The following is a 23,460-nucleotide window of genomic DNA, read 5'->3' as shown; positions in this document are numbered from 1 at the left end:
ATTTCAGACTAAGAATTTTACAGTAAGTGGTATTATAAATAATTGCATTGACCGCAAATTATTGAAAAAGCTTAGAATTTTTAAATAGAAATATTGTTTCAGCATTTCGTAGTAGTGCTGCAATATTATCTTATCGGAATAATTAATCTGAAAAGTTCAAACCGATTTTTAAATTTTGACAAATTTATTTTGAGTTATAAAACTCTGTTTGCGGAAAAATGGTTACTTTCCCAAAAAGTAATGAAATCTCACAAAACTAATTGGCCTAGCTCAATTCGAAAATTTCCACTTCCATTTTGCTTCACCGTTCTTTTTCATTTGAGCCACCCTACTTGTGCACCACTCGGACAAGTGCATTCTATTTATTCCATTTTCTTTTCATTGTGATTAACCATCCTGAATAAAATGTCTTGGGTTTTCTGCTCGGCGCCTCTTTCTATCTTTCTCCAAAATAGAGTACATGTAGACTTGAGTTTCTTTTCGGTCTTCCTTTTCTTCCCTCATTCCTTAAATTAGATTTGACATAAGAAGAACTTTATCGCAACAGGCGGATACCTTAAGGTTCTCATTCTTGTTTGCCGTTTATCGCTTCCATCGCAGACAAAAGTAGTGTGTTGGAGAATTTGACTGACGCAAAAACCACAAACATTTTAGGGTCAAATTCACATTTCCAATTAATATTTTTCAATATTACCGTTTGCCATGCTTCATAGGTAATTAGATGTATACACTTTCTCATGGCAAGTGTGCCACCCGTAGAGCAAATGTTATATAACGCAGGAGGTATGCAATAACCAAATTTTGTATACAAATCAGATGGCTCGCCATCGAATAGTCTCACGCTGAATGAACTATTTTTCGATCAATTCATGCTTTTTAGTACAGCTTTGTGTAAGCTGTGTGCTAGTAGAAATGTCAAATTATTTTCATGAAATTGTATACATCCGATTTAGCATATCTTAAAAAATCCTTATTTGTAAATACAGTTTCCGATAACTTGTGAACCCTTTTTTACTTAATTTGATATTTCAATCTTTAGTAAGTTCAACTGTTAACACCTTTATAACAGTTTTTCATCTTGAAAAAATGTCTAAAAATTTGACAAACAGAAATTTAACGTTAAAAGACCAATAATGAAACAGGAAAACAAGACAATATCAAAAGTAGGCCATCCATTTGCGCGGGAATTTAAACATAATTCAGAAAATCATCGCACATTTAGAATAATTTTATTATTTTTATTTTTAAATTCATATTTGTACACTACATCCCATTTTCATATTTGCAAAGTAATGTTTACTTTTCTAAACTTTGTGATTTTTTCTTGAATTTCAATATTTCAATCTCATTTTCAATTTTCTTAAACTTCAATAAAGTTTCAGATGATTGGAAGAAAAGAGAAGGAACGGGAACGTCCATACTATCGAGACCCAGATGACCCTGAATATATCAAAGATTTGCAAAGACCGGCAGTAATCAAAGTAAGTGCTGCTCCAAGTTTTTCCGTAAAAAAAACTAGAGCACATCAAGTTTTCCCTCCTCAGCTCTCTTTTTTCTCTTTTTCCAAGAACTTCAATTAATGAAACCTGCCATTATTAGCGCAGTGTCATTTTTTGAAAAGACTTGGGAAATTGAATGGAAAATGCAAGAGAAGAAGAGAAAGGAGTGCTCGCTCTTTAATCAGCTTAAAAGATGGATGAGAAATGCTCTATTTTAGGAGGATTTGTCAGAGATGGAGAGACGGAAAAGAGTGCAACAGATACTTGAATCAAAATCATTCTGCCACGAGCTAGAAGAAGTTATTCGTCAGGTTTGTAATTTGTCTTTTTTCTCGTTATTTTGTTTCAATAAATGTAATTTTGTACAAAACATTTTACATCTAGGAGTGTGATACAGCACGTACGGATCCGGATCACTTGCAAGTACTCCAGAAACTTTCGGACCTCACAGTTCCACAAGGAAACATGTCGTTTGGCAACCTTCACACATATGGTTTGTATTATATTTTGGAATAATGTATTCGAAAAACGGATAACTTGGTTTTTTTTCCTTATTTTGACAAAAGAAACTCGATTTATGCTTATTCACACGAGGAGTTACAACATGTTATAATGCAGAAAACTTTCCTATACGAATTTTAGCTATGCTGAAACCTTGTGACACAAAAGTAGATATACTTTTTTTGTTTTTCTAGTAAAGTATTATAATATCAAAAATCTAAGATTCCCATGCATAAACAAAATTGCAATATTTTTACAAACTTGAACTTCTGTAAGTTGACAATTTCCGATAAATCATGTAATCTATGTTTCAGGTGGAAACACCATTGCAATTGCTGATCTTCGTGGAAACGAGAAGTATTCAAAAGCGGAACGTATCCAGAGAAACAAATTGGCATGCTTGTTTCGACTAGCTGACCTGTTCCAGTGGTCACAAGGGATTCATAACGAAATCTCGGTAGGGTGCTTGAAGTATTGACTTTTTAAAATTACCACAAAAATTTAAAACTTGAACCTGTGGTTTAAAGTAAAATTTTGCAATCAACCAAATTTATTTTACAATATAGCAAATACAACGCGTGTAGAAATTGTATGAATTTCAACTTTATTAAAATACGAAACTTCTGAAACAGCTGCCAAAATGTAAGGATTAATCAGCTTTAAATTGGGATTTTTTTTGTTCAGTGTTGTGTTCCGGTTACACACCACTTTATTTTCCGACGTGAGTTAACTAGCAGGTCCATTAACGACGTGTTTAAAAAAATGTATTAAAATTATATTTCTATGAAACTTCTACAAAAGTAAAAACACCATATTTACCTTTCTAGAAGAATTTTAACAAAATTGATTTAGTATCGAACCAACGATGAGGATAACACTTTTCTGATGAATCCATTTGGTCTTCTCTACCATGAAATCACTGCTGCGACCATCGTGAAGATAGATGAAAATGGAAAAATTCTGGATTGCGGGACACTGAAAGCTGGAGTCAACCAGGTACCTTTAAAATCAAAAACGACTTATTTTTGCACTCATCAAGTTAAGCCTGCGTTTCTTCTTCATTCTGCAATTTACAAAGCTCACCCAATGGTCAGATGCATTCTTCATATGCACACGGCAATTGTGGCGGCTGTGGCTAGTATGAAATGTGGTTTATTGCCTCTATGTAAGGAAGCAATGGTGCTTGGGCCAGTTGGATATCACGATTATCAGGTTAGCAAAAATATTGAATTTGAAGAAAAACAATCACTTGTGTGGTTATTTTCATAATCTGAAAAATTTAAGTGTGAACGAGAGAAAATTGAAAATCTGAAGGTTAAAGAAACTAGAAGCAAAATCGGCAACCGTTTTTTAAAATTATTTTTTGATGATTTTTTTCCAGTCAAAGTTTTGGTACTTTGCCAAAATTTGAAAAAGTTTATCATGTAAATCGGTAGTTTTAGTACTTAAAGTAGATATAGAAAAGTTCATCGTCGACCTTCGAACGGTTTAAATTTTCATTAACCTTTCACATGACTTTAACTATAAAATCAAAAAAATTGTTGAATTTTCTTTTCAGGACATTGGTGATGATGATATTCAATTTGACGAAATTATTGCAAATCTTGGAGACAAAAACGTGCGTTAGCTTTACTTTGAACTGCTTTTCTATCCGCTTTTCTATGCTTCGTTTCAGGTCCTTTTCCTCCGCAATCAAGGATTCCTTGTTGTCGGTGACACTATCGAGCATGCCACTTTTCTAGCCAACAACACTGTGATAGCATGCGAAACTCAGGTTTTTGAAGTTTCTCATATTTAAAAATTACACGCTGCCCTGCCGCCAGTAGTTCAATTCTATCGCCAAATGCTTATTTTTTATGAAATGACGATGGGATTAAAACATTTAAGGTTCTGCTGATCAGAGGAGAAGGATGTTTTGTTGTTGGAAATTCCGTTGAAGAGACATCTATAATTATGCGCAACTTAGTCACTGCTTGTGACCATCAGGTTTAGAAAAGTTATAATAAATGAGAAATATTATTTCATATCAAATACAAAATACATAATCAAAGTTTCCAAAAACAAAATATTTTTGTAAGGTACGTGCCGCAAGGGCTGGACTTGACAACCTCATCATTCCGGAAGAGAAAGCAATACAAAGAGCGTTCAGAAATTCTCGAAATAGTAAGATTCTGCAATATATATTGAAATTTAAAATACATCTATAATGCTTTTGTAGCGAATTCCCTGAAACGAAATGGAACAGTTGATTGGAGAGTCGGAGAATTAGAATGGGAGTCTTGGATGAGAGTGTTGGATCATGCGGTGAGCAGAATTTTTTCGCCCTGCTCACAGTTGTTTCACTAAAAATTGCTACTAATTATAGAATTTTCAAACCGGGCACGTCTATCGTCAACCACAACTGCGGCCCAAATCTGCAATGTCTACGTCAATGGTGAACAACAATGATGTTGCTGTTCCGCCAACTACATCAGCTTATGGACAAATTGATGAAACAAACTTGGAAAGTGTATCTGCACATCGTCTGGCTTTACTGCGCAAGGAGCAGGAGCGGGTTCGTTGGATGAACAGTCCAAATGCATATCAGAAGGTTGAATTTTTGGAGTATGGAGCAGATAACCCAAAGAAGATAACTAAAGTAAGAACTGTTTTCAACTTTTGCAGTACGAAAATAAAATTTGTACATGAACTTCTGATGGTTTGTGTCATTATGTTTACACAGTTATTTTCATATAAATGTACAAAAAAATTTGAAGAAACATTAAATTAAAAACTATAAACAGAGATTTGAAAACCCAAATAGCTATGATATGGGTGGGCCCTACTAGTGAATTTTTGTTTTGGATAATTTCTATGTCACTAATTTTTGGATTGTTGTCATTATGCACATTATGAATACATGTTATGCTAACGCAATAAAAAAATGTATTTTTCAATATTGGAGTAGTGTCAGAAAATGTTCAAAATTGCTCCAATACCAACTATCGATTCAGGCTGTGCCTAATTGTGTTTTGAAAATTTTGATCCGCAATAAAAATATGTATTAAAGTTTTTTGAGAAGTCTCATTATAAAATTCGGTCGCATTTGGTTATTGAGTTCAAATTAAACATCTATGATAAATCATTGGAGAAAAAATTAATTTTAAAGTGTTTTAAATTTACACAAGTTCAAATCATTTCAGTGGGTTCATGACGTCAACGTTCCATCCGCGAGTGGAACCCCTGTCAAAATCAGCAGTGTTCATCAATTCAGTCCTGCGTCTTCAAATCCTAAAGAATTTAAAGAAAAACAAAAAGCTATCAAAGAAAACAACAGACTGGGAACTCTTTCTGCTGGACCACAAAGCCAGATTTTGGACAGTGTGACATATGAAGACATTGCACTATTGATTAAAGTGAAATATCCCGTCTTGAAAATTCATTTATTATTTTGTAATCTTTCAGCCTGATAATGACGGAACAGTCGGACAGAGCTCGACCGCTGACCGAGCAATACTTATCGGAACTGCCAGCAAGGGAATCATTGATAGGCAATTTCAGCATCATGCTCAGGTGTACCACCAAATCTATGCGCCGAATCCATTCTCTGTAGAAACTGATGCAGACATCAAGAAATATGTAGACATGGTGAAGGCCAAGAACTCGCAAAGCGCTCCTGTCTCAGCGAGAAGTGGTTACTCTCAATACGATGAGGTTGAAGCTGGTAAGGTAGCTGAAACAAAAAAACAGCAATTTTTAAAGTCGTTTTTGAAAACGAAAACTGAAATTCCTTTATTTAAAACGTAATAAAATAAAATAAACACTGCAAAAAATCCATGTTGTGTTGCGAGTTTTTAACTGAAAATCTGGGGTTCAAAACACTTGTGGGATGCCACTTGTTTTGAGTATGTTCTTTTTGGCTCCACTTACAAAATATATTTTTGAAAATATATTGCTGACAAAGGTCTAAAAATAGCTTCTCTAGTTGTAACCAGCCGATTTTCAAAAATTATTCCAGATACAGTTTCCTTAATGCAAGGAGTACGAGAACATAAACTTTCTCAAGCGGCTCTGAGCGCATCTGACGACGGCCTGAATGCCGGAATCTCCCCGAATAATGGTAATTTTTATGTGGTTGCTCCTTCACATTTTATCGATGCGCCTGTTTTCTATCGCTTTGTTTTCCAGTGTTTTAAATTATTTGAATGCCTATTTTCCATATTTCCAGTCCGAACTTCCGAAGAAAGCGTCAATACGTCGTACATGAGCCAGTCAGTTGTGTTCGATTGTAGGTTTATTTTCCTTATTCTTTCTGTGTAGCATGTGTGTGGTGGCTTCAAAGCTTTTTATAACTTTCACAGATTTTCTAACTCTTTGTGTACAGGCGATCACCCTTCTCCGATGTCAATTTCGACAGAGTACCCTGAAAAAGTTAAAATGACGCGATTTTCGTCGACTCAAGGAACAAGTGAAGGTATATTTGTAACTACGTGGTGTCTATTTGTGTTTTCACTTTTTTTTCGAGCGCATCAGCTAACTAATCAATAACTGAGTTGTAACATTTAGGCAATACAACGTCTCGATCGTGCACTACAGCGTCTGAAGAAGAAGTAAGAATTTTTGGAAGCAAATAGTTTTTCAAATGTTTCAAACTTAAAAAAGAATGAGGTTTCTTGCCATAAATAACAGAAAAACTATAAAGTAATATATTAAATTTTTAATAATGTTTTTTTTCAAATTAGAAGTTTTTTTTTGATATTTTAACAATTTCTGAAAAATTTTAAAAAAATTCAATGAAAAAATTAAACTTTTTACAGTTGTATTCTCTATATATAAACTGTTTTCTGTTATTTTGGGCAAAACCCCACTGACTCTACTCTACCTTCAAATAAGATTGAAATATTTGCTAACTTCTCTGCTTTTGGGACTAATCAAGCACTTATTTTACACCGTTTTTTATTTCAGAAGCCTACAAAAGATGAGAAAAAGAAGAAAAAGAAAGGATTTTTGTCATTTATGCGAAAAAAGGACAAATGAAAAATGAGAGTTTTGCTCTCACCTTGCTCTCACCAACACGTTCACATCACTTAACTCTAACACTTTTCGATAACTTTTTCTATGTTTTCTTTTCAATTTTCAGATCCGGATATACTACGCCCAATTTACCGTCAAGAAACATATGTCTAGTCTCTGGACTTTTCTTTCTTTCCCGTGAACTTTCAATTCCGGTTATGGATAATAGCAACACTCTGTGCTTTGTCTTTTGTTTTTCGAATATTTTTAAAATGTCATTTTGTACGCATATTTTTTTTATATTATGTATTTGCATTTCCATCAAGTTTTTTATACTTTCATCTATAAATAATTATATTATATTACAAAAAAAAGCCAGGACAGAGAAGAATTCGGCAAAGTGACTACGAAAATAGCTTTTCTCAACGAATTTAGCAGATTAAAAAAGTTATCCAGTTTATTTTTGGTTGTTGCTATAAAACTCAAAGTGCTCGTTTTCCAGACACTTTCCTTGGAATATATGATAGTTTTTACACACGTTAGATTATCGATTTCCACACCAACTCTAGTTTCAGCAAATTTCTTCGGGTAATCAAATTAACTTTCCTGTAAAAGTCTGAAAATTCGATAAATTATGCTACAAAACAGGCTTTTAAATATTTTTAATGAATGAATTTAGCCGGAAAAATGTTACAGCTAGATCATTTTGTGCAGGAAAAAAAATAAGTTCAGTCTTCTTCTATTTTTTTCTTTGCACAATTGAAAAACATTATTTTGATCATTGTATGACTTTTTACAGTTATGTTTGGAACATTGTGATTATTTACTGTCATTTAGGGTAAAAACCGCCTAGACATATTCTGTAGAATTGCAGAAAAAAATGCACAGCGCTCTTGGCCACTATTTGGCACAACGAATCTTACACATTTTGATTTTTAAATTGTTTGTTCTTGTAGAAATAACAAGTTTTAGTTTCAAAGTTTGATTTTTTGAATTAATGAAAATACTAATTTACGGATAATTTTATGGTAACAAACATGACACTGCACCATGCTGATAACAATATTTGCCTTCATAACCCTTCCGACAAACTAACGTCTGCCCATTGAGTGTCGCCTCATTCGACGGCAAATTGCCATTAATACATTCTCTGTTGTGTTGTTTAGACTATCCATCTGCGTCTCTTCCATCGCAGCGTTGTCTCGCAAGTGGTCGTGGCCGCGGCCGAAGATACGACTCGAAGATAAAAGAGTTGGACACTCTTTGTGTTTCAAACCTTATATTCTAATGTGTTTCTTTTAGTTTTATTCACTAAACTTCAATTTTTTGCTAGCCAGAATTTCCTTTTCAGTTGTGTGACAATGACTGATCCTGACATTGGATTTGATGACATTTTTAAAGAAATATGTCCAAATGAGTGAGTTATTTCATGGTTTGAAGTAGAAAATGAGTTATTTTACCTGTTTAGAAACGTTTATTTTGTTTCAGATTCAACGAATTCGGATTGAAACGTGAGATGCGTTTTATCAGTGAACGTATCATTGTTGAATATGACCCAACGGACCATTTGTCGGTGAGTTAACGAAAAATAATGACATGGAAGAAAATCAATACCTAATCTTTTTGTAGGTTCGCGAAATCATGCATCCGATGGACGCGTTTCGTAGCAGTGAACCATATTTTAAACATAAACTGACTGACAAATCGAAACAGGAATTTGTGACTGCAATCGACTTTCACGAACATATCACTTATTTTCCATATTCCAAAAATACCGGTGACATTTGCCTTGCCCGGTATATTAGTAATTTTAACGATATCAACTTGTGAGTCCGGAATCGAACGTTTGTCAACTTATCATCAATTTTACAGCACCAAAATCAGTGGTCAAAACCTTTGCTCATTGCCTGGTGAAACCATCTACGGGTTACGTGTTGGACGACTCGACAAAGGAATGCTTGCTGTAAATCATAGAACAGATTCTTCTGTGTAAGTTGCATTCAAATATGTGCGATTCGAGCAAGGGTAGAATTGAAAAAAAATCAGCTATTAGTCGAAAAGAAACGGCATAAGTTATGTCTTCCCTAAGGCTTTCATATAGGCGCCAAGACGCCTGCCTGCCTGTTTTTAAAGCAACGTTTGCCGACATCGCGCCTACCCGAGCCTGATGCTAATACACACGAACTTTTTTCAAAACTTTCTTAATGTGATTTTCATCAACATTTATTAAAATTATTCAATCAAAAACTTGAGCATAGACACCAAAGTGCAGGAAAAAGGCGGCAGGTAGGCATTAGGGTGCCTGCCTATCATGAAAGCACCCTATTTTCGATTTACAGCTATTCATATTCCAAAAATCGTGATAAAAGGACGTCAGTGGCATTTTTTATAATTATTATATAAAAACATTTTTACGTTATCCTAAGAAGTCTGAATGTTACACGCGATAAATTCCAAACACAATCAAACATATTTTCAAATCAAATTAGCATAAAACATCACGCTTACACAATTTTGTTTGCATTTAAATTGAAAAAAAAAACTACATGAGTTATGTTTCAAAAAACCCGCGAAAACATTTTCGGAAATAAAAAAATGAGAGAGGGGGGAGGCAGTGAGAGTGATTGTTATGGAGACAGTTAGCCTAGAAATGGAAGGAGCCCCCGCGGGTCTCACCACGACATTGGCGTGATTGCGTAAGAGATGATTATGTTTGAATATTACTCTAAATAAAAACATTGAATAGTAATTTTCAGAAATAGCACAGTAACCGTCATTGATCTTGTGAAACCAGCACGGAATATTGCTCACTACGATTCATATTCCCCTGTAAATACTATTGATTGGATTTGGTAGGTTTTTTGTGGCCTTAAAATGTTTTATAGTAATTTCCTCTAAATTTTCAGGCATGGCCCATTTCTTCTTGCTGTTGGAGATGATGAATCACTCCGTGTTATGGACGTCCGATGCCCAAAAGCTTTCAATGCAGTCTTCTTCGATGGTGGTGTTCAGAAAACAGCTCTCTGTTCGACAAGACCCCTTGAAATTGCTTGCTGGAACGGATCCAACGTCCTCCTGTACGATGTTCGGCGGCCAGAAGTGCCGTGCGCTATTTATGATATTGGACTTGAAAAAAACGAGAGCATACTCGATATGAAGTTCAATCCCTATATTACCAATGAATTATTTGTACATACTAACAGCCACCGCGTCTTTGCTATGAATATGAACCCAACTCATCTAATTGGAGGACGACCGATTTCTGAAAAACCATATCGGAAATGGCAGGTCATTACGTTTAAGCACATTGACAGAGGATGCACTGCAACTCGGCACACAATGTTGCGACGCGAAAAGTGAGTAGTTGAATTCTTGTAATCATTTAATTTTCAATTATCTTTTAGAATGCCTTACGAAGATGCAGAAGTACCGTTACTGGGTTATTACGGGCAGTATGAAGCGGCAAAGAATGACCCACAAGTTCCGATTCCTACTTTGTGGACTTATCCTGCCGAAGTGGTTGGTGTTTCTTTCAAAAACCGAACGAACACTTGTACTTTTTCAGGACATGAAGTTCCTGGCTAAAATTCAAGACGTCCCTGAAATTGATTACGAGTCATATTTGTACAAAGCAGTTGAACGAGTTTCCGCGGAACGAGATTTTAAAATTCACAAGCCAAAGATCTTGTACCAGGCAAAAGGAGTGGAATCGTTTGATTTTGTATTTCCGGGTGTTAACGGTATCATGTGCTTTGATAGAAACACATTTACCTATAAAATTGTCAGGGTTAGCTGAATATAGTTTTTAAACTCTAAATATTCATATTTCGAATTACAGAGTCCTAAACACTATGAAGGAAGCGTCAACCCGTACGCAGGATCCGACTCGGTGTTTTTTTACAGAGGTCTTCAGATTCAAGAAATGATTCCTGCACAAACACTGACCATGATGTGTAACAGGTTAGAAGCTGGATGGAATGCTTATCAAGTATCCGAAAGATCGTTGAAAGGTACACTTTGTCAGTGCTTGTTGATTATAATGAAAGCATTTTAGAACTGGCCTTCAAAATCACGGAAGAAAGTCGATCGGTTTGGGCAAAGTGGCTTCACAATTCTGTCATCATTCAGTATGGAGGCAAAGGTTTGAGTTCTTAGAGAACATAACTCTACATTAACTGGTTTTGCTTTCAGAATTTGGAAACATCGGTGTGAATGACCTCGAATGGGAAGACCTTGTTCCACTTCCAGACGGACGGCTTCCAGAAGTGGAGATCCCTCCGTACGAGTATATGAAAGATAACGTTGCCACTGAAGAAATTACTCAAATGGTTGCCCCATTCTTCAGATTGTTTCTCCCAGATCCTCGTCCGGATTTATTGTCCGATTCGGAGTCGGAGACTGAAGATCACAATGCGCCACCCGGCAATCCATGCGAAGACGATTCTGATGAACCGGAGAGTGGCCTACCATCGGAGCTATCGTTCAACATGAGAACGTTGTGCAAATGCCACGCGAAGATTCGATACTACAATAAGAAGCAGTCTGATAGGAAATACATGTATGCTTCCATGGGAAATTCTTTTGCGATTGGCTCGAGTAAGCGGATTCGTGACAAGTTCTTCAAGTTGGGATGGAAGTCAATTACTAAACCTCAAATTCTGGGACATCGGCTGAAAATTGACACGGCATTCAAAAAGAAAAGCATTCTCGACGATCTACCGAAGTTTCAACGTTTCAAGCCAAGAGAATTTCAGAAGCGAGTCCTCCCACCAAAGCTGATCACAGATTCCACGTCAGTTTTTATGAAACCTGAATACATCAAAGAACGAGAGGCAAAAGAAAAGGAAATGCGCGAGAAAGCTGCACAGCCAATACAAGCTCCCATTGGTCTGTCAATGCCAAAAAGCTCGAGAAAGGAGCCTAAACAGACACCTGTAACTTCTGATGGAAATGGCGAAGAAGACCCGGAGCATGCTCGCTTTATGATTCGTGCCGCGATTCAGCTAGCTGACAACAATAGCTCCGACGACGAGATTGTTTCTCCGCCTCAAGCAACACCTACTCCACCTCCTGCACCTACGCCTACTCCCCATGTACCTCAAGCATTGTCAGTGCGAAACGAGAAGGATGATTTTGAGTATGAGACTCCCGAGGATGCCTACTTTGGAATCAAGAAAAAACGAATGTACGTGGTCTACCAGCCAGCTACACAGCCGCTTGGATTGCGAAGATACAAGCCAGATCGACTCCGAGAGAGCACCTTTATCAGACGTCTCGAGCATCTCATGTACTGGGGTAGACGTCGTCATGAACGGGATATTCTTTATGGTCGGTTTGAGGAAAACGACAAACGGCAATCTAGTGTGAAGGAGCGATGTACATTGGACTTGAAGGTACGTTTCTGAAATTGCAAATATTAAATTAAATTTTTTTATTACAGTTCTCACTCAACAATCATATGAAAGTTGGTTGGCAGACATTCTACGACAAGAACTTTTTCTTTTCCAACAAGTGCTCCTACAATCAGATTCTCCGAAAAGCAATTCAGATGTACAATCGGCTGTGCGGGTTTGATAGTCACGAAACTACATTTAAAAGTGTTCGACACGAACGAATGGTAATAGATAGACTACAGAATTACTTTTGAAGCTAACAATTTTTGTTTTTCAGCTCTGTGGTGTCAATCCGAGGAACGTGATGGATAAGGAAGCGATCGAGGAAGCAAGGTATTTGAGGAAGGATATCAGTATCATCGAAAACTCAACTATCAAGTTGTACAATCACTTCATGACATTTGTTCAAGCTCAGCTTCCCTACAAACTGGATCACACTATTTTCATGGAGAATTTTGAAGGAGATACCCCTTTTTCACAGAGAGCTGAGTGTCCTATTGAGGAGAAAAAGCAAACGGCAAAATATGATGAGAACGACAAATTCATGTTTCCATTGGGAAGGCTGCGGTTTTGTGAATTTGATATTGTAAGTAAAAAATCCAAAATTTATATTATCAAAGAGTTTTCAAATTTATTTTTCAGCCACCAAACTTTATGCATGAGATCGAAAACCGCCGAGTGCCGAAGCCTCCAAAAAAGAATCCGGGATTGTACCTTGAAGATTTTGAACATTTGTCAGCTCAACCATCAAAACCCGTGCTTCGTCGTTCAAACTCTTGTCCGGACCTTGGTTTAGCAATTGAATCGACAGAGAATTCACGTGTGTGTAATGAATTTTTCCATGAAATCTACCGCCGGATCATTGCCTACCGCGATATGTGTCATCAAAGAGAACATGGAAATGTTGTGCCGCATTATGGATCAGAATACTTGGAACCTTTACTAACGGCTGGTGTATTGCAGCAATTTAATACGCACTCAGTCAACGGAGACTATAAAGTTGATGATATTCTGACTAACTTCACTAAATTTCTAGAGTGGGATTCTCCAATGATTTCTGATACTGACCGAGAAACTGGCCGCAAGTTTATGAGAAGGGTAAAAAATGTTAGTTTGAATCTTGAAATTACAATTTTACTTGCAGGTTGTACCATTCAAAGAACCACAACCACCACGTCAATTGGAGGGAATCGATCCCCTATTTGATTATATCACAATTGAAGTAATGCGCGCTGCTGCGAAAAATCTGCACGTGTCTTATATATTCAATGATCCTATTCTTCGCACCTGGCCTGGTCTTCAAATTTTGGATGAAGGACGAGATGGCATGTTCACATTGTGCCCAAAATTTCCACGAGTTCCTGCTGAGCAGTTGTCTGAAATTGACATTTTCAAGTCACCACTTTGTCTTCCAACAAAAGCTGTAGAATTTTATTCGGATTTTTTCACGGAAGTGCTCTTAATTGGACGTGACTCCAAGAAGAATCGTATTCGCCCGCCAGTCTATAATGAGCACAGTAAGTAGCAGCTTTAAATATTTATGGTATACGGAAAAATTAAAAATATATATTTATTTTCAGACATCAACGTCCCAGAAGGTCTCATTGAAATTTTAAAACCTGCCTTTTACGGATTTTTCAAGTATGACCGGGAAAGCCGATACAACGAAGAACAGTCCCTCGAAATGAAAAATCGAAGAGAATTGCAACGAGCCATCTTTGAAAAGAGAATTATCACATTCCGGCAACCAGTTATTGAAGAAACTGAGCAAGAACTGGCTATTGAGGAGAATCTGAATGTGGAGGAAGACGACCTGCGGACGACTTCCGAAGAAAGTGAGGGAGAAGACGAAGTGAAAAATGACTCTGACCCCAATGACATTTCTGACTTTTGGAAAATTTTCAAAGTAACGGAGGATGAAGCTGGAGTGAATGGTGACCGTGACAGTGACGAAGATCTTGTTCAGCGAAAAATTGGAATCTTTCACGCTGGAGACGACGACTCTTACAATTGCTTCAACCCGCACACTCGCGAAAATATTCGTAAAATTTCGGTGGAAGAGGAGGAAGTGGAAGATGAGCCGAAAAAGTTGGGATCAGTTCTAACAAATCTTTTCGAACAAGACCTTGTCAAACAAAAACGACTTGGCGATTGCCCAATTGGAAGTCCAAGAAAGAGCAGCATCAAGATTGATTACAACCGAGGAATGGTGGTTCCGCTCACTGAACTCACCAAGCAGACAAAGACAGTGACATGGGGAGAAGTTACGGAGCACTCTGTCCCACCACGTCCAATTCGTCATCGAAATCGCCACCGCGTTGAAGTTGATGCAAAGTTCTATCGCGATTTGTACAGTGTACAGTTGACCAGAAGAGTGAAGAGCAACGATAATTTCCAAAAGACTAAGCCAGCTCGGAAGAATAGTGATCCGACCGCAGTTCATCATATTGGAATACCTCGAAGAGTAAGCAGCATACTTTTAGCACCAAACAAAAATTAACAAAGTAAAAAATGAAATTAACAAAATATATTTTCAGGCTAGTTTGGATCAGTTCTACAGAAAAGATCTACCGGCAACCTGCTCGGCATGTATCAAAGAGCCATGGCCGACTAAGGAAATTTGCATTGTGTGCCATCCAGACACAACCATCTTTCGCTGCACAAATATTGTAAACCTTCACGAGCCGTGCCTCATCTGCGGAAACAATATTTACAAATTCTCATGCTCAAACTACGAGCACCACAATCAGTATGTCACTCCGATAATTTCAATCTTTGATCAACCCAAGCTCAAGCCAGTTGACGAGGAGTTTAAGAAGAAACTGGCAGTTAAAAATGAGACTGTAATCTATGAGAACACTCCGGCAGTTTGGAATGTGAAAGCGTATAGAGCAGGAGAATCGGCTGTGAATACATTTTTTGCGGTAATAAAATAGTCTGTAACGAACATAATTTGATGTCTTTATTTTTCAGGAAACTGATGATCGAGGCTTCAAAACATTACAAGGCGATCAACTTGCTGGATTTTTCCATCGTGAATTTAACTGGGTGACTTGGAGAATGGATGAAGATAAATCTGAACGAGTTTTTGTCTCTGAAGAATTTGATGTGGCATTTGACCGTGACGCTGATGTAAGTTTGTTTCTCGAAATACTTGTATGAAGCAGGTCCCGAATCGTCTCCGCTTCGGCCTTCCGGAGATTTTTGTCGCCTTCCTTAAACCGCGAGCTGAGCTTCCTGTAGTGAGAGGCAAAGAATCAAAAAGTGTCGGGCGCTGCAAAAGATTTACAGTGCGTCTAACTGCAATACCTCACAGCATTTGAGCGCACTGCACCTATCGCACTATTTATATGCCGCAAACACCAACCATTTGATTTTAAGTTAGACTGCAGAATTGAGGCAATGACAAAAATCAGGCGCGCCTTGCTCGGAACCTCGAACCCTCCCATCGAAGCTCCTATAAAACCTTTTATTTTGCAGATTGACATGATGCGAGACACCATGAATACCATCAGCCAGGACGGTGAAATGGACATGATGACCACGTACGATCAGCGCACGGGAATGAGAATTCGTCGATGGATCAGTTATGCGGCACTGGCGACAAGAGTGCAAAAGCAGAATGAAAAGGTTCACTATCGCAAGAAAGCTGCGGAGAGAGAAGCACGTATTCTGTCTGGAGAGATTTCGGTGAAGCCGTCTTTGCTGAATGAGTTGAAGAAAAAGGCAAAGGATAAGGAAGTGGCTGCAACAATTGCTACTGAAAATGATGATGCCAAAAAGGAAGAAGAACGGCGAAAAGCATATAAGTTGTGGAAAAAGTTGCCAATTCCTGAGTTTATTGAAGATCCGAAAAAGAAGATGCCAAACTTTGCACCACCAAAATCAGAGGATTGGCTTGAATCATCTGGATCTGAAGACGAACTTCCGCCGATCAAATCTCGAATTCTCAGCAAAGAAATGAAGGAGTTCATTGATACAATTAGAGTGCACATGGAACAGAAGCCGAAAAGTTTTGAAGGAATTGCAGTCACCTATGGAAAACTTTTCGAGAAACGTCCAATCTTGAAAAACGATATTGTTCTGGTTACCCGAAAAAAGAACGTGCGCCGAAAACCACCACCGTTCCGCATTCAACGTATTCCGCTGGACGAGTCTTGGCTCAACACGGCTTTCACAGTTTCATTTCTGCCAGTTCCAGTTCAGGTCCGCAATCCGAGAGATCCGATGAAATGGACAGTTCCATTTTATAATTCTCAACGTTTGGCATTAACTGCACAGGAGACAAAGGAACGAGCACTTCGTCCACCAACTCCACCGCCAACTTTGAAAAAGTTGTACACAACGATGAAAGATGTTGAGAAAGCATTCTATCATCGGAAACGAGTCAAATCACAGATCACATTAAAGAAGGCAAAGACTGCTCGCCAGTTGAGGTTCCATAAAAAGCTCTACGGACATTCTAAAGAACCATCCCATCCTACAAAAGCTTGGACGCATGTACATCGACAAATTGGTTTGAAGAAGTCAAAAGTGCAACCTCGTAAATTGAAGGAAGCTCATTACCTACCAGGACTGGCGAAACAGAAGAATAAATACATTTTCACCTATTTTCCAAATCCAAAATTGGAGAAAGTGAAACTAAGCCAGCGGAAACCATCTCGAATTTCTTCAGCTTCAGATTCCGAGTACTGCCCAATTGTGAAATTTCCGAAAGTGCAAAAACGTGTTGTTGAATTAAAAGAAGATCATCCAACAAATAATTCCGAACTCGGAATTATAGAGCGAAAGAAGAAAGAACTCAAACGTGAGGATCCACCAGCCGTTCTAATGAGTTCCACGCGTTCTACTCTCAAACGACCAGAAACTGGAAGTTTTGTTAAACGCGAAATTTCAGTTGGAAAACCTGCACTACCAAAGGCCGACGTGCAGAAGACTTTAGAAACAGTTTCACTGAAAAGGATCGACTCTCAAACAGAACCAAAGACTGAATCAATAAAACAGAGACGACATCCAATTTTTGAACATCTCGAGGACAAGTCCATCAACAATTTTTCTCAAGGAATTCCAGCCATCTCTGTTGTTGAACCATCAAGTTGCCAGCTGCCTAGAAAAAGCCGACAAAAAGAGCACAAGATCACGACCAATTCAAATTCTTCTAATAGTATTGATTCCGACGGAATGAAAATGGATCGTTCTTCAAGCAAACAACCATCAGTTGCTGTAAGATCAAAGTCTACCATGATTCCACACAGCAGGAAACTTCGGAAGCAAATGCCGGCGTGCCGGTCATTTTCTGTGGATAAGGGAAGTAGCTACAGAAAAGCATTGAAGAAAATTGCTCGAAAGTGTAGATCAATTCAAAAGGAGAAGTCGAAAAAGGTCACGAAGCCGGATGATTCCAAACCAGAAGTCATACCATCAGATCAGAAACCAAAATCTCAATTGGAGACAAGTGTGGCCCTTCCAAGTAAATCTGCAAAAGTGTCTACTAAAAAATCGGAAAAAGATTTGTCGCCGCTGAAATCAACGGAATTGCAGCTGGAAAGGAAATTCCTAAAGAACAAAGTCCACAATCGCCGTTCATCGCGTGCACCAGGGATTCACCACCAACGACCATTGCATCCTCGTTGGCTACCAACTGATCATGAAACTGATCGCAAAGATAGTCGCGCGGCATCTCAATTCCGATTCCAGCATATGAGATCCAAGCGTTTCACAAGACAACGGAAAGTTCTCCACAAGGAGCCAAGACGGTCGAGAGTTCTGAACACTATTCGGAAGAATGATTCATTAAAGGGCAAAAATCACAGGATGAAATACGAACAGCCAATAGATGCGAAAATTTCTGACATGTTCTTGAAGCCTTGGAAGCCTTTGCGAAGATCGAAGAAGGGAATTCGTTCACGAAAGAAGTATAAGAAAAATGTGAAAGCAAAAAATACTACCAAACTTCAGCCTATGCCATGGAAACAAATGCTTCGAAAACTTGCTGACTATAATGTTAACATCAAGCGGGTACGATTGAGCGATTTTAAGAAGATTAGACCAAAGCAGCAGGAAGATATGGAAACCAAAGAGAAATCTATTGAGATTGTGGTGAAACCATCCAACAACCTCAAGTCGTGTTTGAAACGTGGGCAAGGACATCGTTCTATGAAATTTAACTCTCAATCTCCTGATGGCAAAACTTCTAGTGCTGGATCCAACAAAACACTGAAGCTTGTCAAGACAAGTGCACATTCGTTGGCTGGAACCTCACCTCCAAAAACTTCTTTTACTGTTCCGTCGCTTCTAGAATTGGACGATTCGTCGCCTCTCAAGAATACATGGCTGACGAACACAAGAAAAAATTCGAAGGGTGAGAAAAAAGTTAAGGAAAACACTGCACCTGTTCAACAAGCTCCCGTGCCCGTGTCTCCACCAAGAGAGGAAACTCCTGAACCAACACCCTCGCCGCCTGTTCGTCTCCTTCGACCATTGTCGGCTGAATCGGAAGAAAAAGTACCCGTCGAGAAAGTTGACACTCCTTCACCTCTGACTCCACCTGCCGCTTCGGTTCCTGCTCCACCACCAAAAATGCCAGCCGATCAACAGTGGAGGGCAGCGATGATGGCTCGAAGATATATGGGTGCCAGCAAGCCTGTTTTTGTAAAGCCACCATCGGCTCTTTCGAAAACTGAATCATTGAAGGAAGCTTCAAACATTCAAGAGTCTGCTTCGACGACTAGGGTACAACCAGCGTTGGTGGTTTCACATTCCACTCCAGAACCTGTACAACTAACAAGAATGGCGGCAGCTAAAAAATCCGAACAGAAAGAATATAAAACACCAGTGGCAAAACCAAAGGCAACAGCACCACCTCCGATCACTCCAAAAGCTGCATCAATCAGGCCTGCTACTCAAAAGCTGCACGAATCCGAATTGACAAAAAGTGAAGCTTCCAGAAATGTTTCATCTTCTTCTGGAAAGTCTCAGAAACAGGCAGACGTCCAATCTCGGCCTAAATTACAAAGTGTACAGGAAAAACGCTCTGTGCCAAAAGTTGTCAAACCGTTAGATCCAAAAGGTCCTCAAAAGGAGCAAGAAAGCAAAAAGAATGAGAAAGTGGTGCCTAGTACCAACGTGACTTTGGATGATCAAGCTTCATCTTCTTCGAATCAGCAAGGACCAGGATCCGCGAAAAAACCATCTGCATCAATTTTCACTGCATTATTTGGACGAAAAAAAGAAAAGAAAATGACTTCATCAACAGCCGAAAGTTCATCAATCCCTATTCCCTCTCCTGAAAACCAAGAAGCCACCAGTGAAACAAACCGAAGCTCACCAATTCTTCCAAGAATTAAAAAGCCTGAAACAGGACAGCTTATCAAACGGTCACCAACTTCTGATGTTCCGAAGCCATGTGTGGTTAGCGGCGCCATTGTGAAATTTGTAGACGGGAAGCCAATCTCAAACTCACCGAGTTATGGAAAACCAATGGCGAGGAGGCGCCCTAAAAAAGCGGATTCAGCGGCGGACAGCGGAGATCTAGGTTCCGACGAAGGTTCAACTTCGCATGAAGGATGTTTGAAGGACGAGGAAAATTCACAAAAAAAGCCTGCTGGCAAAACAGTCCGATTTGGACCAATATCATATGAGCCGCCAGAACCAGCACCCCCACAACCTGTGGAAATACCAAAAGTTGAACCGACACCGGAGATATCGTTTGAAAGTTTGGCTCAGCAAATGGCACAAAAAACTTTGCGAAAAGAAGAAGCCTCCAAGATTTTGGAACATTACCCCGTGACTGAGCAGACTTCGCCTTCCACAGCAGAGCCTGTTTCTCCAACAAAATCTGGTTCGAAGTTATCGTTCTTTGGATTATCACCTTTTGGAAAAGTGACACCGAAAAAGAATACGGCGCAAACACAAAGTTTAACAGTTTTGGAGTCAACATCTTCACCAGAATTGCTCACACCATCTAATCCAGAAACTTCGAATACGGCTTCAACTTCAAGCTCTAAACAACCAAAGTCATTGTCGGAAGAGAAAATTACGGCAACTCAGATGATCCAAACCAGAGGCCGACCAATCAGGAAGCTATCTCATCGTCGTCAATTGAAAATTGGAGATCCATCGCCATTACAACTCTCTGGAGATTCTTCATTGCCAAGGCCAGCTCAACCTTCGCCCGAAAAGCCACCACAGCTTGAAGTTCCGCAAGGAGTGCAAACGTACAACCCGCCATCTCAAAGGAAGTACTACACTCGATTAGGACGCGAATGGAAGCCACCACCAAAAGCCAAGACGCCACTATCAATCAGAGTTCCACAGAGCGGTGTTTCAACTTCGACTCCAGCCATTGATTTGTCTGCTAAGGAAGTTCTTTTAGCACCCATTGAAAAAACAAAGAAGATGAGAAAGAGGAAACCAAAGCCTATGGAAACAACTCTGGTACTTGACGGAACTGAACATTTCAAGAAACTTACCGCTGAAAACTTGCAACTATTGAGTCGTCAGTTCAAATCAAAGAGGAAGAATAAGAAGAAGAGGACCAAGACATGGTCAGTCATTGGCTGCGATGAGAATGATGACAGCACAAAGTGCATGCAACACAACAAGCTTCTTGAAGAGTTTCGTGATCTGAAGAAATCGTTAATCACCCGCCAACTCGATGAGAAAATGATTACCGCAAGAGCTGTATTCAATCCGCGATTCACTGATTCGTCGAGCACAAAACACGAGCTACTGAGAAACAAACCAAAGTTTGAGACAACGAGAAAAAAGTTGAAAAGGCTAGCCAACAATCGACAGCAAAAAATTCGGATGTCTGGAATTCACTCACAACCGAAACGGGATGTTGCAATCAGTGCCATCCGACAGGTCCAAAAAGTCAGATTCTTCCAATCTACAGGCAAAAAGATGATGAATCCAATTATCAGCGGCTTCAAGCCTAAATCAATTTTGAAACCACCAAAACCTCCAGCTACATGGTTGTTCCGAATTGACAGTGAAGGGAACAAGCTGTATATGAAGAAACTAGGTCCAAGCGATTGGCAGAAAAAGAATGATGAAAAATGCAATCCGATGTCTGCTATGGATCCCAGAAAGAAGAAATCGAATAGCTATTTGAAACGGTGGGCAAAAATGATGGCAAAAGTTGGAAAGAAGAATATGACAAAACTTTTCGAAACTAATCAATTGACTCGAAGACTTGGAGCACCAAAGAAGGACTCTCATCCGAAGGATGTACTGGTAGATCCGCCAAAAGCAGATGCTCCTCCACCATCAAGAAGTTTATCCTGGACTACCGTTTCTTCTAATGCCTCACTGAATTCGCTTCTCGATGCACTTAATACCGTTGGATCAGATGAACCGTCAACCAGCTCCGGCATAGTCACCGATATTGCCCCACCCATCGTCAAAGAACAATTCAGAAAGGCGAAAGAAAGCAGACCAACACAACAAACCGTGTCCAAGAAGTATCCAACAGTGTACTTGGGTATGACGGTTGCCAGGTCGCCATCTAGTTCTACTAGTTTGGTAAATCTGGATGAAAGAGAAGCAGTTTCCTCGCTAGCACAAGATGGTTCGGAAATTGTCGAATACGTCGGACAAGAGGAGCCAGTAGTTGAAACCACGAAACGTCGTTTTGATCCATTTGTTCGTCCGATAAGTGCTCTTTTCAAAGCATTCACTTCAAGTTCACCAGAAGTCGGACTGGAAGCTGATTCGCGGTCACGGCCAACGGAAAGAACTTTGAGAGGATTGTTCCGTCGCTCATCACCAACGATGCCTGAATTTTCCACGCGACACGTTTCATCGTCTCCTACCCGTCGTCGAGCAAATCGGGGACCGGTCACGTCAGTGTCGCAAGGATCATCGGCAGAAGATATTTTGGCTTTAATGCAAGCTCAACCCGACGCATTGGAAAACATGGAAGAACAAGTCGTATCCAAATTCCCACCAATTCAACTACAGGCGCCAGTGTTAAATGGAAAATCTATGTGGAGACCGAAGTTGAAGCTGAAAAATAGTCTCTATACGCAGTTTAAGGAGCTAAAGGAAGAATCCAAAAAGCGAAAACTCGTGGAATATCTTGACCAGAATTATAAAAACAACAAAAGCTATTCGACGCTTCAAACTTTGATTACATTTAACCTGGATCAATATATGAGGACTAATCTTTATCCAAGGCCAAAACTGAACACCGATTTGCTCGGGAAATACGACCCGAATAGTCTGAGAGTTAGTAGTAGCTCAAGAAGTGGATTACAGCGATCTACTAGACTTATTGTCAAGAAGATTAGGAGATGTCAAGAGCAGTTGGAAAAATGGAAGAGATTGATTGCAACGTCGACCAATCAGCAGCTGACCAATGGAGAATTAGTCAAACGAGCAAAAGCATCGATGAAACAAGCTTCGAATAGAAAGGCGAAGAAGGTACTAGTGCTTTACAAGTTCAAGCGAACATGCTTCAAGTATCGAGTTCAAGTGACCATCACAAAGAGTGCTCGAAAAATTCTTGCCGATCAGAATCAGAAGAAACAATTGATAATGCATGAGGAGAAGAAACGCACTCCGACAATTCTTACCATTGGGGATGAAGACGATGAAAACGAAATCGTGGATTTATTGTCAGGCAATGAAGATTCGGCAAATTGCCAGAATCTGGCAGACTACGACGGCGACAATGATGACGATGCAATTGATACTGAGCTGGATTGGGTCGCAAATACCAGCCAAGTAGTGATTCGAAAAAATCAACGTCGCCGCTTGCTTCGTCACTATTTCAATTTCGCTATTCGCATGGCACGAAAAGTTTCACGACGTTCAGTTGGTGTGCAGAAGCCATTGGTGTTCTACTCGTTTATCAGTCAGATGCGTTCAAGAATGCGGAATTTCATGAGAATTCGCCATAATGATCAGACACGAGCAAGACAAAAGAACAAGCTTGCTGTTTCGAATTCCACGACAACATTGAAAGAGACAAGGCTGCGTTCAAGTTCGAAGAAGCAAAATAGGAAATCGAAATCGCAACGTCAAATTCCGATTTGTATTCGAAATTCACTAAAATACGTAAGTTATATTTC

At 39.1% G+C, this 23,460-nt stretch overlaps 2 protein-coding genes and 1 non-coding gene across 7 annotated transcripts in view; 2 read left to right on the top strand and 1 right to left on the bottom strand.

Moving 5' to 3' along the window:
- Window positions 1–1,373: 1,373 nt before the first annotated feature.
- On the top strand, window positions 1,374–7,354 carry add-1 (the record flags this gene model as incomplete). Of its 5 annotated transcripts, NM_001029469.5 has the most annotated exons (18): window positions 1,376–1,481; window positions 1,718–1,810; window positions 1,884–1,992; window positions 2,315–2,457; window positions 2,853–2,996; window positions 3,045–3,212; window positions 3,559–3,618; window positions 3,676–3,774; window positions 4,079–4,163; window positions 4,219–4,304; window positions 4,366–4,638; window positions 5,183–5,395; window positions 5,445–5,703; window positions 5,998–6,099; window positions 6,208–6,267; window positions 6,364–6,453; window positions 6,546–6,589; window positions 6,945–7,354. In NM_001029469.5, 18 exons carry the CDS (start codon window positions 1,383–1,385, stop codon window positions 7,014–7,016), a joined length of 2,199 nt encoding a protein of 732 aa, NP_001024640.1. The 5 variants fall into 5 exon arrangements, with proteins under 5 accessions (NP_001024641.1, NP_001024640.1, NP_001024639.1 ...); NM_001029470.4 differs by lacking the exon at window positions 6,364–6,453 and having other exon boundaries at window positions 1,374–1,481; window positions 6,945–7,350; NM_001029468.5 differs by lacking the exons at window positions 6,364–6,453; window positions 6,546–6,589 and having other exon boundaries at window positions 1,383–1,481; window positions 7,120–7,339.
- F39C12.7 lies at window positions 2,577–2,726 on the bottom strand. Its single transcript, NR_070955.1, has one exon. It is a non-coding gene; the product is annotated as an Unclassified non-coding RNA F39C12.7 (non-coding RNA).
- Window positions 7,355–8,223: 869 nt separating the features above from the next.
- F39C12.1 (GATOR2 complex protein MIO zinc-ribbon like domain-containing protein) overlaps window positions 8,224–23,460 on the top strand; it is an 18,328-nt gene continuing 3,091 nt past the window's right edge. The window contains exons 1-19 of the mRNA NM_001373285.2: window positions 8,224–8,409; window positions 8,481–8,565; window positions 8,622–8,818; window positions 8,865–8,981; window positions 9,749–9,844; window positions 9,899–10,348; window positions 10,397–10,511; window positions 10,558–10,779; window positions 10,831–11,002; window positions 11,047–11,133; window positions 11,184–12,385; window positions 12,433–12,609; window positions 12,663–12,971; window positions 13,028–13,483; window positions 13,530–13,902; window positions 13,966–14,849; window positions 14,923–15,309; window positions 15,359–15,517; window positions 15,866–23,446. Coding sequence (NP_001360031.1) covers window positions 8,354–8,409; window positions 8,481–8,565; window positions 8,622–8,818; window positions 8,865–8,981; window positions 9,749–9,844; window positions 9,899–10,348; window positions 10,397–10,511; window positions 10,558–10,779; window positions 10,831–11,002; window positions 11,047–11,133; window positions 11,184–12,385; window positions 12,433–12,609; window positions 12,663–12,971; window positions 13,028–13,483; window positions 13,530–13,902; window positions 13,966–14,849; window positions 14,923–15,309; window positions 15,359–15,517; window positions 15,866–23,446 — 13,125 coding nt within the window. The 5' untranslated portion in view covers window positions 8,224–8,353. The remainder of the gene's footprint in view (window positions 8,410–8,480; window positions 8,566–8,621; window positions 8,819–8,864; window positions 8,982–9,748; window positions 9,845–9,898; window positions 10,349–10,396; window positions 10,512–10,557; window positions 10,780–10,830; window positions 11,003–11,046; window positions 11,134–11,183; window positions 12,386–12,432; window positions 12,610–12,662; window positions 12,972–13,027; window positions 13,484–13,529; window positions 13,903–13,965; window positions 14,850–14,922; window positions 15,310–15,358; window positions 15,518–15,865; window positions 23,447–23,460) is intronic.

The sequence above is a fragment of the Caenorhabditis elegans genome, chromosome X (assembly GCF_000002985.6).
Source record: "Caenorhabditis elegans chromosome X".
Taxonomy (NCBI): Eukaryota; Metazoa; Nematoda; class Chromadorea; order Rhabditida; family Rhabditidae; genus Caenorhabditis; species Caenorhabditis elegans.
Note: the sequence above shows the minus strand (reverse complement) of the source record. Positions and strands in the feature narration are given on the sequence as shown.